Raw genomic sequence first — 15,592 nt, forward strand, 5'->3', positions numbered from 1 at the left:
CACCGGGGCCTCCCATTCTTTCTGTTCTGGTTCGATGCAGTTTGCGCTGTTCTGTGAAGGGAGTTTACACAGCGTTGTACAAAATCTTCAGTTTCTTGGCAATTTCTCGCATGGAATAGCCTTCATTTCTCAGAACAAGAATAGACTGATGAGTTTCAGAAGAAAGTACTTTGTTCCTGGCCATTTTTATCCTGTAATCGAACCCAAAATGCTGATGCTCCAGATACTCAACTAGTCTAAAGAAAGCCAGTTTTATTATTTCTTTAATCTGCATAACAGTTTTCAGCTGTGCTAACATAATTGCAAAAGGGTTTTCTAATGATCAATTAGCCTTTTAAAATGATAAACTTGGATTAGCTATAACAACATGCCATTGGAACACAGGAGTGATGGTTGCTGATAATGGGCCTCTGTACGCCTATGTAGATATTCCATTAAAAATCAGCCGTTTCCAGCTACAATAGTAATTTACAACATTAACAATGTCTACACTTTATTTCTGATCCGTTTGATGTTATTTTAATCAACAAAAAATTGCTTTTCTTTTAAAAACAAGGCCATTTTTAAGGAACCCCAAACTTTTGAACAGTAGTGTATATAGCAGATACTATAGCTGGAGGATATGCATATTTCTTAACTTGCACAGTTTTGAAAGATAACCTTTGACAGATATTGTCTTGCAATGAACATGTCATGTTATAAAATTGTCTGGAGAGATGGATAATTCATCACAAATGTTTATTTTTTCTCAGATTGGTCAAGATAATTTCTTTGACACATTTCCAACATAGGTAAACATTTTTACAAAAATCACGTCACAGTACTGAAGTCAAAGGCATATTCTCATTATGAATCATTATTAACTTCACTCATGCAGTTTTATATTTTTATTGAAGTCCATTGAATTTAAATGATTCATAATGATTGTGTGCAACATTAGCATTGTGTAGTTTACATAGTCCTATTTACATTGAATAGATTCCCCTCAGTCTGTTGTCACTGTGCTCAGTAAGGTTGGAGGTTCTCCTTTAGTTGGCAGAGGGACACAGAGGAGCCCACTCCAAAGCCTGCATACAGAGGCTCAGAGAACTGGGCCTTGAATTTGTGAATCAGCTCCATGGCCTCTGACACAGAGTAGAAGGCAACCGTGTTGGCAGCGTAGTCCAGGTACACTCCAATCCGTGTGGCCCGCGGGGCCTCTGGCAGGTCTTTGTCCATCTTGTTGTGCCATGCGGAGTAGCCCGAGTCAGAGCAGAGCAGGCTCCAGGACTTGTCGTTGTAGCCCAGCAGACTGTAAGAGTTCTTACCCTTGCGGCTGATGCTCTTATAGGCCACTCCGATGGAGAACTCCCCGCTCCACTCTGCTTCCCAGTAGTACCTGAACCCACCCAGGCACTCCTTGCATAGAATCTGGGAGAAGCCATCGAAGCGTTCGGGGTGATCCGGGTAAAACTTGACTGTCTTCTTCCGCATCACTTTGTGGTTCCCCTCAGACAGAACCAGCTCTTTGTAGGCTGTGTTGGGGTCAAAGGTGAGCGGACAAGAATCTGAAAAAAAATTATATTTATTGGCATTATCAGAAAATTATATGATTTGAGTTGGTATAAAGAACAGACAAGAACAGACCACTCACATCTCAAGAAGTCTGCTCTAGTTTTGGGTTCCTGAAAATCTGCCCTGGTGGGAGCTGTATTAGAACAAAATATGGATTCTATCACCAGAGAAATTTGGATTACAAACATATTTTTTCACAGATAATAAACCAATGTAAACTTTATAAATATGTACCTTTGAATCGTTTGTCGCCACCTCTTGGTGAAAGTATGTATACAGGGATATCACTTACTGTAAATGTAAAATTACAGTTGGTTATCGCAATACTAAACTCTTGCTGTACAAAAGCTATGTTGGAGGCATTTTAGTCACATTAATAGACTAACCTAACTTGGAGATTTTGCTCAGCTCCTTCTTACAGATGTCATCTAGATGCTCCTTCATGCCGGTGACAGTCTTGGTGACCTCTCCGAAGGAGAACTGAGGGTTGATTAGGACTTTGGGAACCATGGGCTCAGGAGGAACACACAGTGTGGGGAAGTTCTACACAGCACAAAATAAATGTATCAGTATTGTAATGCAAATGCTGGATTCATATTTCTACCAGTCTATTATCAGAACGGATCCTGGTTCTTGTCTCAGCCCAATGTCTCTTCCCCCTCCAGTCCAGTACCTGTAGGAAGTGGATGTTGTCCTCTGTGTCGAGGATCTGGCGCAGCTCGACGTCTCTGCGCTGCAGCTCCAGAATCTCCTGCTCCAGCCGCTCCACATATCCCTCGGCCTGTGACATGGCTGCCTGCATGTTGGCCTTTATCAGCTGGCTCACTTCAACATGCCAGCGCTCCACCGCCTGTAGCATCTCACTGAAGATCTTATCACTGTCTGACATCGCCCGCTGGGCATTGCTCTGAGGTTAGGGGAGGGAGATACTGCAAATTACACAATTATCATTGTGTTATTATATAATTAAAATCAAAACATTGCAAACACAATTGTAATGATTGATTTAGTGCATCTATGGCAATATATGGTCCAAAAAAGGAATAATGAATGATATTATGGTGCTAAATTGAAGGGATGTAGTCTCATAAAAAGTACCAGAAATTGACCTAGGAAATGGAAATGGACCTAACCTTGAGAACGTCAACATTGTGTCTCAACTCCTGCAGTTCCTTCATCCGCTCCTGAATGATGTGCTGGACCTCAGACTGGGTCACCAACAGGTTTTTCTGTTAAAGGAGAGGAAGAGGTGGTTAGTAAACTGAGGGGCCATAATACCCCGTTGTCTTTAGAAGTTTCAAATGAGTTAAGCTGTATCATTGCAGTTGTCATGTACTGTTAGAGCAATTAGTGAGGGTAGGTTGTTCCAGTGTGTAAGAGCAGTCGTGCCTGTTTCTCAGCGCGCTCCTCCTCAGCAGAGATGATGTTGTGGCTGCGGTGCTCCCTGACGGTACACAGCACACAGATACACATCTGGTCAGAGCGACAGAACAGCTCCAGGCCCTTCTCGTGCTGCGGACAGATCTTCCTGTCCAGGTGACCCGTCTCATCAACCAGCTTGTGCCTCTTGAAGGTGGCAGACTCGTAGTGGGGCTTGATGTGTGTCTCGCAGTAGTAGGCCAGGCACATCAGGCAGGACTTGACAGCCTTACTGCGGCGTCCCACACAGAAGTCACACAGCGAATCCCTCTGGAGGTAAGGGAAGGGTTGTAGCTCGGGCAGCTGCCGGCGCACCTGGGTCACATTGGGCACGTTGCGCCTAAGTACGGGGCGAGGGGTGAAGGTGGCCCGGCATTGGGGACAGTTGTACACCCCCAGGTGGTCATACTGGTCCCAGTAGACCTTGATGCACTCCAGGCAGTAGGTGTCTCCACAGGAGATGGTGACAGGGTCTTGCAGCACATCGGCACACAGAAGACAGGTGTAGCCATCTGGAGGCAGGGGAAAGTTCGGCTCAGCCATGGTCCTGCTGGGTCAGACTGAGACACAAGGAGATAACCAGTCAGTAGAAGTATAGAATCACACCCCACTGACCTGTATTAAATGGGAGTGAGACTAAAGCAAGAGTGCAGTCCCCTTCCACTGGTATTTAAAGGTGAGGCTGTGTTTTAGTGTAAACAGAAAAGACAACCTGCATGAAACTGGGAAGTGAATGTGACCATAGAGGAATGAACCCACATACCACCCAACAACATACACTCTTGGTTGGTTCTCTTGGCGAAATGTCTGTGATCATAGTCCTAGACTGTTCTCTCTGCTACCGGACAGCAAGCTGTACCGGAGCGCCAAGTCTAAGACCAAGAGGCTTTTTAACAGCTTCTAACCTCAAGCCATAAGACTCCTGAACATCTAATCAAATGGCTACCCAGACTATTTGCATTGAACCCCCCCCCCCCCCCCCACGCTGCTGCTACTCTCTGTTATTATCTATGCATAGTCACTTTAATAACACTATCTACATGTACATGTTACCTCAGTCATCTTGACTAACCGGTGCCTCCTGTATATAGCCTTGCAATTGTTATTTTACTGCTGTTCTCTAATTATTTTTTACTTTTTTATTTTTTACTTTTTTAGGTATTTTCTTAACTGTATTGTTGGTTAGGGGCTTGTAAGTAAGCATTTCACTGTAAGGTGAATACCAGTTGTATTCGGCGCATGTGACAAATATGATTTGAATTTGATTTGATCATCATGATGAACTTGCCATTCATTGAAAGCATGTAATGGAACATTGATTGTAAACAGGGATACAACTTAAAATTGCAGTATATTCAAAAGGCAAGTTGGTACAGCATTTTTGTTGACACAGCAGTAGTAGGTTTCATGATGGCTGATGATGTCGAAACAGCCTGTCCTGCTTCTTCTCCGTATAAGAGATAGGACACTACACCACCATGTGTACACCATATACAGTCGTTGCTGTATACCCACACAACATGGGGACAGGGCCTTACAGTAAACATATCCTAAAGGACAAAGTCAAATCCCTGCAAGTTCCTCTGGTGGGAAAACATGCCCTCTGTGTCACAATATCAGTTAAACACTCCATGTGTGGTTATGCTGTAAATTCTCTAGAATAGAACATTATTGACACAATATTAGTGGTGCTAGTACCAGATTAGCCACTACTGTGTTTCCATCAACATCCTTTCTTGTAGAACTGATGGGTTTCACTTCTTCAATGATAATGTCAATTTGTTTCTAAGATGTGTCACACATGAGGGAAGGGTTATGAATGAGTGAGTAAAAAAATGTACTATGCTTCATATTAAAGACATGCACAGAATATTAGACAAAACATTTTGTGGTCGCAAATAGATATAAACATGAAATCCATATCATGGAATTCTTTCAGATGTTAACTGTTCATGTATAATGCTGTCCTCATTTATAGCCTTTTCTTCATGTTCGTTAATACAAAAAGCCTTTAGTCTCTGGACAGACAGAGGATAGGGCGTTGCAGCACCAGCTGTGAGCCAATCATAAAGGATGGAGGGGGAAGGAGCCAAGAAGGAGGAGAAAGGGAGGGGGTAGGGTTGAGAGAAAGAGGGGAGTAAACAAGAACGCATGCTCACGAGAGAGGCAGCAAATGATGTCATGGCTTGTGCTGGTCTGTGCTCGCTCTTTTCCTCCCCACCTTCTGCTCTCCATCTCCCTCTCTTCTCTGTACATCGCTATCATCATTGTGAAGGTGGTGTGAGTGGCAGGGCTAGGAGGAAGACACGCAGCATCAGCACAGGCATCCCCAACATCATCGTCACTCAGAATTCCTTCATCTAACAGGTAAACATGTCTACACTTAAAGTTATCCTGTACTTTAGTCTATGTATTGACCAGTAAGATAGAGGTCAAAACACAATAAATGTCACCAAATCATAGAAATGAGCTAAGCCATCTATTTGACATAATTTATTACGCTCATTGTCCTCTTTTTGGTGTACTTTTATTTTGTGCTGCATCATACTATAGTTGAATGTACTGTACATATATCATGGGGCACTATTGCATGATGTTTGTGTTTAACTTGTGGAATGTATGTTAAATATGAATTTACATATGTTAATGTTTCTTTACATTTTGAGTATCAGATGCTGTATGGCCCAGTGTCTTTCTCTGGTCTGTTAATAATTAATGCAAGTGTGCTGAATTAATCTATTTGATCCAAGCCTTCATTACTTTATTGATCGATTCCTTTACTTGATTAATCTCACAGCACCCCCCTCCCCTCGCCCCCTCTTAAGAAGCAATAACAACTAACACCCTTGCCTTTCTTGAACTTTTTGTACTAGCACTGACTTTGCTGATAGCTACTTTTTGAGGAAAAATGTACTGACTATGACTGAGATATGTGCTACAGTATACAGTGCATTCAGAAAGTATTCAGACCCCTTTACTTTTTCCAGCCTTATTTTAAAAATGGATGAAATAAAACAATTTACTCATCAATCTACACACAGTACCCCATAAAGCCAAAGTGGAAACATGTTTTTAGAAAGTTTTGCAAATTTATTTAAAATTAAAAACAGGAATACCTTATTTACATAAGTATTCAGACCATTTGCTATGACACTCGAAATTGAGCTCAGGTACATCCTGTTTCCATTGATGATTCTTGAGATGTTTCTACAACTTGAAGTCCACCTGTGGTAAATTCAATTGATTGGACATTTGGGAAGGCACACACCTATCCATATAAGGTCCAACAGTTGACAGTGCATGTCAGAGCAAAACCCAAGCCATGAGGTCGAAGGAATTGTCCGTATATATATGGCCTCAGGATGGATGGGGCCATGTATCGCGAGATCTTGGCCAACAACCTCCTTCCCTCAGTAAGAGCATTGAAGATGGGTCGTGGCTTTGTCTTCCAGCATGACAACGATCCAAAACACACAGCCAGGGCAACTAAGGAGTGGCTCCGTAAGAAGCATCTCAAGGTCCTGGAGTGGCCTAGCCAGTCTCCAGACCTGAACCCAATAGAAAATCTTTGGAGGGAGTTGAAAGTCCGTATTGCCCAGCGACAGCCCCGAAACCTGAAGGATCTGGAGATGGTCTGTATGGAGGAGTGGGCCAAAATACCTGTTGCAGTGTGTGCAAACCTGGTCAAGAACTACAGGAAACGTATGATCTCTGTAATTGCAAACAAAGTTTCTGTACCAAATATTAAGTTCTGCTTTTCTGATGTATCAAATACTTATGCCTTGCAATAAAATGCAAATGAATTACTTAAAAATCATACAATGTGATTTTCTGAAGTGTACCTATGATAAAAATTACAGACCTCTACATGCTTTGTGAGTAGGAAAACCTGCAAAATCGGCAGTGTATCAAATACTTGTTCTCCCCACTGTATATATATAAATAAAATGCCCAGAGGATGTGGTGTGCTGAATGTATCGCCTTAGTGACCAAATCTCTCCCAATACCTCCTCATTTCCTGTCTCCGTGGACTCGGTGTCCTCCCAATGTTATTTCAACATTATGGCAGTGTAGTTTCAGAAACTACAGCAGTCTCGACTGTATGCCTTTCTCTTGCATCCCATCCTTAGTGTTTTACCTCTCTCTCTATCTCCATCTCTCTATCTATAGGGCAGAATGGCAGAGGGCTCCGTATCAGTAGCAGAGGTGGAGACGTCCTTCAAGAAGTTTGCCATTCATGGGGACACCAAGGCTACTGGGAAGGAGATGAACGGGAAGAACTTTGCCAAACTCTGCAAGGACTGCCGGGTCATCGACGGCAAGAACGTCACTGCCACTGATGTGGACATTGTCTTCACTAAAGTCAAGTGAGACTCGGTCCAGTTTCAAACCTCCACACTGACAGAACCGCAGTCATCTTTCTAGGAAAGAGGGAATACGGCCAGAGGCCCTCAGAATACCATATCATACCTTACATGAGTAAAGGTAAAACTCTCTCAAAACGTTTTTCTGTGTATTTTAGGGCGAAGACAGCTCGTGTGATCGCATTTGAGCAGTTCAGCCAGGCCCTGTCAGAGTTGGCCCCGAAGCGTTTTAAAGGGAAGTGCCAGGAGGAGGCGGTGCAGCAGATCTACGGCCTCATAGCAGGGAGGGAGCCTGCCAACGCTGGCGTCACTGTGAGTGTCTACCTGTCAGCAGCACACAGCCTGATAATATTACAGTCTCAGAGAGAGCGTGTGTTTGTGTGTCCGCTGTGTGTGTGCATATCTGTTTGGTGGGTAAGCTCTTACTTTGTATCCTCATCTCTCATTCTCCCTTTCTCTTTTCCTGCTCATAGAAAGTGGACAAGGCAGCGGCGGTGGACAGACTGACAGACACCACCAAATTCACAGGGGCACACAAGGAGCGGTTTGACGAGTCGGGCAAGGGGAAGGGCAAGGCCGGGCGAGTAGACATTCCAGATGCCAGTGGCTATGTGGGTGCCTACAAGGGCAAGGGCACCTATGAGGATAAGGTCAAGGAAGCATAGGCAGGACAGAGGGAGAGAGAGAGATATGCTCAGTCAGATCCCACTATTTACCCCAAAGACCCCCGCTAAATAGTGTAATTTAAGTGAGAACTTGTGTTAATGTATATTAATGCACATACTGCGCAGGTTGGATGGGCTGGTCAGTCACTGAGTCAAAGTATTATATATCCTTTAACGTTGCATGTTGGGGTGGTGGTTGTTATGATGGAGAGGGGAGGTGTAAGGGTGAGGAGTAAACCTGGATAGAAAACAAAACAGTGACCAAATTCTATGTCAATAAAAACGTGAATAATATTTAGATATATTCACCTTCCCAAGCGCTCCAACCCCTGATCCTATCCCTCCCAGCTTCACTAGAAGCGTTTTTACTTGTTTATGTGTTGTGTATAATATATACTGAACAGAAATATAAACGCATCATGCAACAAGTTCATAGAAGGACATCAGTCAATTTAAATAAATTAATTAGGCCCTAATCTATGGACAGGGGCGCAGCCATGCAGCATTTCTCCTTTGCCAAGATAATCCATACACCTGACAGGTGTGGCATATCAATAAGCTTATTAAATAGAAAGATCATTACAAAGGTGGACCTTGTACTGGGGACAGTACAAGGCCACTCTAAAATGTGCAGTTTTGTCACACAACACAATACCACAGATGTCTCAAGTTTTGAAAGAACATGCTCCAGAGCTGTAGCCAGGGAATTTAATGTTCATTTCTCTGCCATAAGCCACCTTCAGTGTCGTTTTAGAAAACTTGGCAGTACATCCAACCGGCCTCACAACCGCATACCACGTGTATGGGGTCGTGTGGGCGAGCCATTTTCTGATGTCAACTTTGTGAACAGAGTGCCCCATGGCGGCAGTGGGGTTATGGTATGGTTAGGCATAAGCTACAGGTAACAAACACAATTGCATTTTATCTATGTCAATTTGAATGCACAGAGATACCGTGATGAGATCCTGAGGCCCATTGTCGTGCCATTCATCCGCTGCCATCACCTCATGTTTCAGCCTGATGTCATAAGGATCTGTACACAATTCTTGGAAGCTGAAAATGTCCCAGTTCTTCGATGGCCTGCATACTCACCAGACATGTCACCCATTGAGCATGTTTGAGATGCTCTGGATCTACGTGTACAACAGTGTGTTCCAGTTCTCGCCAATATCCAGCAACTTTGCACAGCCATTGAAGAGGAGTGGGACAACATTCCACAGGCCGCAATCAACATTCTGGTCAACTCTATGCAAAGGAGATGTGTCGGGCGGCATGAGGCAAATGGTGGACACACCAGATACTGACTGGTTTTCTGATCCATGCCCTTACTTTTTTTAAGGTGTCTGTGACCAACCGATGCATATCTATCAAATCAAATGTTATTTGTCACATGCGTCAAATACAACAGGTGTAGTAGACCTTACCATGAAATTATTAATTACAAACCCTTAACCAACAATGCAGTTAAGAAAAATAAGAGTTAAGAAAATATTTACCAAATAAACAAAACGTTTTTGAAAAGTTAACAGTAACGAGGCTCTATATAGAGGGGGTACCGGTACCGAGTCAATGTGCAGGGGTACAGGTTAGTCGAGGTAATTGAGGTATGTACATGTAGGTAGGTGTAAAGTATTCCCAAACATGTGAAATCCATAGATTATGGCCTAATTTATTTATTTAAATTAACTGATTTCTGTAATATTGTAACTCAGTGAAATCTTTGAAGTTGTTGCATGTTGCGTTTATATTTTTGTGACCAGTAATCCATGACCCAACATTTTGTGCCCTCTAGTGTACAAAACAAGTTAAAACATCCCTAGACAGAACATATACAACACATGAAATGATTAATAGGCAGGCCAAATGCCTCCTACAGCCTCAGTCATCACTCCTATTACTGCAGGAACTCACTTAGTTCTCTACTACTACTACCACACATTTTGCCTTATCATTGAGGTTGCTACTAACACTAATGCCCTAGATTTATACACTGCTTTCACCCAGCCTTCTCTACTGATGTCCTTAGCTTTTATCTGCTCTGCTATAATAACTGTATATTGTAAATAGAGATAGTTGAATGGATGAATGAATGAATAAACAAATGGATAGATGATGTAATAGATTAATGAATGGTGAATGAATGAGAAGAGATTTCCACTGTATCTGTACAGTGTAGCGCTTTGCCTGTGCTTTAGAAATGAAGAGAGAATAAGAGACCGATGAGGACATTCCTCCAGTGAGGAATGACTAAATGAATTGTTCTGTTGGAGGACTGGGAGCCTCCTGACTGCACTGCATTGTCTCCTATTGGGTTGTTCTGTCCCTACTGATCACGGTCTGTTGTGTTTTGTATAGTTTAGCTGTGTCTCCCTCTATTCTGAAAAGCTATAAGAGTATGTACATGTTCAAATAAATCACTGAGCAGCAATTCAGACCATGTGAAAGAGTATTTTTCTCACACGCATGCATGCATGCGCACACACACACATACACACACACATACTTTATCAAATGATATCAACGTAGCAGGGATTAGTAAAATTCCATGGGGTACTGCACACCCAAAAACACAGTATCTGTACCTAATACCCTTACAAAGTCTGAATCCTCTGCTAAGTCCCATACAATGGCAGGTGGGGTGCAGCAAGGCTATAAAGTGAAGTATAAAGTTCCATGTGACATCCTCAGCCATGTTCAGTGGAAGTGTGCTTTGGTGATGTTCAGAACAGTTCAATTCACTGTAGCGCTCTGAAAGCACATGACAGTGCCGTCCTTGTATGTGAGGGTGTATCTGTGTTGTGTTTTGTCCTTTCTCAGGTATCGTGCTGCTGTGTGTGTTTAGGACGGCCCTGGGACATGTGGGACCGGGGAAGTGAACCTACTCCTGGAACGGCCCGGGACAACCCTGCACCACCAGAACACTGTGAGAGAGAGACAGTACAGAGGAAGAGTCTATATTTCAGTGTTTAATAGTCTGTTTGAGTCTCAATGAGGATGTGTGTGTATAGTGTGTATAGTGTGTATGACAGACCCAGCATCCTGTGGCTGCTGTGTGATGCAGAGACTGGTAGGGCAGCTGCATAAATATTTTGACACTACTCTGACCCAACTAGAGAAACACCTGGATACAGCCCCGACTGCACTGATTGACATTAAAGGTTAGTCCTATCTGAGTGTTTTACTATCAGATTATTGACGATCCAAGTCCCTATAAATGTGACTAGACCCTATTGTAACTGCTCTAGTAGAAATAATAAATAACCCACTGGGCACAATTCAACGTCTATTCGAAATTGGTTCAATGTAATTGAGTTGAAATGACATAGAAACCATGTTGATTCAACCACTGTGTGCTCAGTGGGAACTTAACTACTGAAATATGACCCTTTATAGTTTCTCAGGTCCTACTCAACTCATTCTTCCCTGTACAGTGCCTTGCGAAAGTATTCGGCCCCCTTGAACTTTGCGACCTTTTGCCACATTTCAGGCTTCAAACATAAAGATATAAAACTGTATTTTTTTGTGAAGAATCAACAACAAGTGGGACACAATCATGAAGTGGAACGACATTTACTGGATATTTCAAACTTTTTTAACAAATCAAAAACTGAAAAATTGGGCGTGCAAAATTATTCAGCCCCCTTAAGTTAATACTTTGTAGCGCCACCTTTTGCTGCGATTACAGCTGTAAGTCGCTTGGGGTATGTCTCTATCAGTTTCGCACATCGAGAGACTGAAATTTTTTCCCATTCCTCCTTGCAAAACAGCTCGAGCTCAGTGAGGTTGGATGGAGAGCATTTGTGAACAGCAGTTTTCAGTTCTTTCCACAGATTCTCGATTGGATTCAGGTCTGGACTTTGACTTGGCCATTCTAACACCTGGATATGTTTATTTTTGAACCATTCCATTGTAGATTTTGCTTTATGTTTTGGATCATTGTCTTGTTGGAAGACAAATCTCCGTCCCAGTCTCAGGTCTTTTGCAGACTCCATCAGGTTTTCTTCCAGAATGGTCCTGTATTTGGCTCCATCCATCTTCCCATCAATTTTAACCATCTTCCCTGTCCCTGCAGAAGAAAAGCAGGCCCAAACCATGATGCTGCCACCACCATGTTTGACAGTGGGGATGGTGTGTTCAGCTGTGTTGCTTTTACGCCAAACATAAAGTTTTGCATTGTTTCCAAAAAGTTCAATTTTGGTTTCATCTGACCAGAGCACCTTCTTCCACATGTTTGGTGTGTCTCCCAGGTGGCTTGTGGCAAACTTTAAACAACACTTTTTATGGATATCTTTAAGAAATGGCTTTCTTCTTGCCACTCTTCCATAAAGGCCAGATTTGTACAATATACGACTGATTGTTGTCCTATGGACAGAGTCTCCCACCTCAGCTGTAGATCTCTGCAGTTCATCCAGAGTGATCATGGGCCTCTTGGCTGCATCTCTGATCAGTCTTCTCCTTGTATGAGCTGAACGTTCAGAGGGACGGCCAGGTCTTGGTAGATTTGCAGTGGTCTGATACTCCTTCCATTTCAATATTATCGCTTGCACAGTGCTCCTTGGGATGTTTAAAGCTTGGGAAATCTTTTTGTATCCAAATCCGGCTTTAAACTTCTTCACAACAGTATCTCGGACCTGCCTGGTGTGTTCCTTGTTCTTCATGATGCTCTCTGAGCTTTTGACAGACCTCTGAGACTATCACAGTGCAGGTGCATTTATACGGAGACTTGATTACACACAGGTGGATTGTATTTATCATCATTAGTCATTTAGGTCAACATTGGATCATTCAGAGATCCTTTCTGAACTTCTGGAGAGAGTTTGCTGCACTGAAAGTAAAGGGGCTGAATAATTTTGCACGCCCAATTTTTCAGTTTTTGATTTGTTAAAAAAGTTTGAAATATCCAGTAAATGTCGTTCCACTTCATGATTGTGTCCCACTTGTTGTTGATTCTTCACAAAAAAATACAGTTTTATATCTTTATGTTTGAAGCCTGAAATGTGGCAAAAGGTCGCAAAGTTCAAGGGGGCCGAATACTTTCGCAAGGCACTGTATATCTCTGACCATTTTTCTACCCTCCTTCCTCTCCCTCCCTCTCTCTCTCCTGTCTAGAAAGCCGTAGTGTTCTTGGTGGCGTTGACACACTGGCGTTGGTACGTGGGTCCAGTGAGGAAAAATCATAGTTGCATACGAGCACGTGTTCATCAACCTGGGCCAGGCTCACAACGTGTCCTCAGAGGTGTTCACCGCACACCTCTCTGGGGTCTACAGTCTGGCCCTGATGGTGTGGAGCGATGCAGGCTCCCCGGGGGCCCTGCTGGCAGCCTGTAACTTAATGGCCAGAGCCTGGCCACACTGCAGGAGAAGAACCACAAGGACCAGGAGGACACAGCCAGCACCGTGCTGGCCCTGGTCCAGCCTGGGGATATCGTGTCCGCCTGCCTGCCCCCTTGCTTCTTCTGTGATGACAGAGCCACTACAACAACTTCAGCAGCTTCCTGATCTACACCACCGACTGACCGCTAGGAGCTTACTCATCATCATGTCTCTCTCTCTCTCTCTCTCTCTCTCTCTCTCTCTCTCTCTCTCTCTCTAACTTTGTCCCAGATTCTGCTTGTATTAGCTCTATCACCTGCTCAACAAGGCCTGTGGGATTCAAAATATTGTTAACGGCATATTACTCTAATAATGTTCACCAGACTTGGGGTTTCAACTAATCATTGGTAAAATACACTGAGTATACAAAACACCTTCTCTTTCCATGACATAAACTGACCAGGTGAAAGCTACAATCACTTATTGATGTCATTTGTTAAATCCATTTAATTGAAGGGGAGAAGACCGGTTAAAGAATACTTTTTTAGCCTTGAGACAATTGAGACATGAATTGTGTGCCATTCAGAGGGTGAATGGGCAAGACAAAATATTTAAGTGTCTTTGAACAGGGTATGGTAGTAGGTTCCAGGTGCACCGGTTTGGGTCAAAAAATGGTCTACCACCCAAAGGACATCCAGCCAACTTTACACAACTGTGGGAAGCATTGGAGTCAACATGGGCCAGCATCCCTGTGGAATGCTTTCGACACCTTGTAGAGTCCATGCCCCAACGAAGTGAGGCTGTTCTGAGGACAAGAGGGGGGGTGCAACTCAATATTAGATAGGTGTTCCTAATGTGTGGTATACTCTGTGTATGTTGAATGGAAATGGATTTGATTTAAAACATGTATGAACACAGCCCTTCCCTTATAGTGTAGAAGTAGTAACATGTAGAAGTACATACAGGTTGCTGGCTGACGGAAGAGAAAAGTAGATGTGACCATCTCAGGGTGGCTGCATACCCACCCACCCACAGTGGAACTGTAGACCTACTGTCATGTATGTATAATGTGTGGCAATGGTTTCAACCTTCCAACAATACATTGCAGTGATGAGAAATATCAGACTGATTGCTCCATTATTGTCTCTGTTTCAGTTACAAAAACTCATAATGGCACAACCATGGCCAGAGTGATTCATTATTATTCACAAAATCTTTAAGCGTTAATTGTTTTTGTTTATTTTAGATAGATGTCAAAGATGGGTCTTTTATATTGTTCTAGCAATATAATTAAATTATAAAGTGGCAAGTGTTAACCATATAAGTATGCCTAAGATACTCAAAACTAGGCACAATATGCTGAAATTTAACCCTGAGTATGAACCAGAACAAGCCTACTTACAGACTCAAAACACTCACTGCAGCCTTGTGTCTTCCATAACAACAGCAGCCGGCCAGGCACCAGGCCTACACAGTGTGTCACAACTTCACATTGTTGTTACACCTTGATGACCTACACAGTGTGTCACAACTTCACATTGTTGTTACACCTTGATGACCTACACAGTGTGTCACAACTTCACATTGTTGTTACACCTTGATGACCTACACAGTGTGTCACAACTTCACATTGTTGTTACACCTTGATGACCTATACAGTGTGTCACAACCTCACATTGTTGTTACACCTTGAAAGGTGACACCAACAAAGTCACTCTTGGGTTCACAGAGAACTATTTGACCTGTGGTCAGTGCCAGCAAGAAAGATCAGATATACAGATTAGTGATTGGAAAACCACAAGACTAAACCATGTGATAGAGGAATATTAACAATATGTACTACCTTCTCAGGCTGAGATGAAGCTGATATCAAAGCTGTGTTGGAGCTTTTGCTCTGGTGGTTATAGAAGACATCACCAACCAACCTCCTGTGACGCAACTCGTCTGCTTGTCCTGTGTTCTCAGTTAATGGTAAGGGGATTATAGCGCAGAGAGCTTGGTGTCCATAACTTTGGATTTGCCCCAGAACAAGCACTCTTGTACTAGCGCAGGCTGTGCCAGCTTTCAGAAGATCCCAATCTCAGAACAATGTGTCACTCAGAACCGTTTTGATGTGAATCGGATGTGGTGACACTGATTATGACAATGGCCCGTGAGAAAGGAGATGAAAAATCAATGGAGAGATTACCTGCTCACACACACCATGACACCTTCACTGGCAGGTTCACTACCTACCGTATGTCAACACACAATGACCGAGGAGGACAGGGAAGGGGG

At 43.1% G+C, this 15,592-nt stretch overlaps 2 protein-coding genes and 1 pseudogene across 2 annotated transcripts; 2 read left to right on the forward strand and 1 right to left on the reverse strand.

Annotated features, from left to right (window-relative positions):
* Positions 1-721: 721 nt before the first annotated feature.
* LOC110537335 (tripartite motif-containing protein 16-like) lies at positions 722-3,625 on the reverse strand. The gene is made up of 7 exons (XM_021623288.2): positions 2,944-3,625; positions 2,688-2,783; positions 2,228-2,461; positions 1,941-2,097; positions 1,789-1,845; positions 1,634-1,687; positions 722-1,547 (listed from the first exon to the last, which is right to left on the reverse strand). The coding sequence occupies exons 1-7, from the start codon at positions 3,514-3,516 to the stop codon at positions 1,006-1,008; spliced, it is 1,713 nt and encodes a 570-aa protein (XP_021478963.1). The 5' UTR covers positions 3,517-3,625; the 3' UTR covers positions 722-1,005.
* Positions 3,626-5,129: 1,504 nt separating this feature from the next.
* Positions 5,130-8,941, forward strand: LOC110537336 (tubulin polymerization-promoting protein family member 3). The gene is made up of 4 exons (XM_021623289.2): positions 5,130-5,340; positions 7,144-7,340; positions 7,496-7,649; positions 7,811-8,941. Exons 2-4 carry the CDS (start codon positions 7,150-7,152, stop codon positions 8,000-8,002), a joined length of 537 nt encoding a protein of 178 aa, XP_021478964.2. The 5' UTR covers positions 5,130-5,340; positions 7,144-7,149; the 3' UTR covers positions 8,003-8,941.
* Positions 8,942-10,628: 1,687 nt separating this feature from the next.
* Positions 10,629-13,942, forward strand: LOC110536835 (annotated as a pseudogene).
* Positions 13,943-15,592: the final 1,650 nt, after the last annotated feature.

This window comes from Oncorhynchus mykiss, chromosome 12 (assembly GCF_013265735.2).
Source record: "Oncorhynchus mykiss isolate Arlee chromosome 12, USDA_OmykA_1.1, whole genome shotgun sequence".
Lineage (NCBI taxonomy): Eukaryota > Metazoa > Chordata > Actinopteri > Salmoniformes > Salmonidae > Oncorhynchus > Oncorhynchus mykiss.

Coding starts and splice junctions, on each gene's coding strand:
- LOC110537335 (XM_021623288.2), bottom strand. CDS start 3,516: ATGGCTGAGCCGAACTTTCCCCTGCCTCCAGATGGCTACACCTGTCTT. Junction 2,462..2,687: donor ACAATGTTGACGTTCTCAAG/GTTAGGTCCATT, acceptor CCCTAACCTCAG/AGCAATGCCCAGCGGGCGAT. Junction 1,688..1,788: donor TGGCGACAAACGATTCAAAG/GTACATATTTAT, acceptor GTTCTAATACAG/CTCCCACCAGGGCAGATTTT.
- LOC110537336 (XM_021623289.2), top strand. CDS start 7,150: ATGGCAGAGGGCTCCGTATCAGTAGCAGAGGTGGAGACGTCCTTCAAG. Junction 7,341..7,495: donor ATTGTCTTCACTAAAGTCAA/GTGAGACTCGGT, acceptor TGTGTATTTTAG/GGCGAAGACAGCTCGTGTGA. Junction 7,650..7,810: donor CTGCCAACGCTGGCGTCACT/GTGAGTGTCTAC, acceptor TCCTGCTCATAG/AAAGTGGACAAGGCAGCGGC.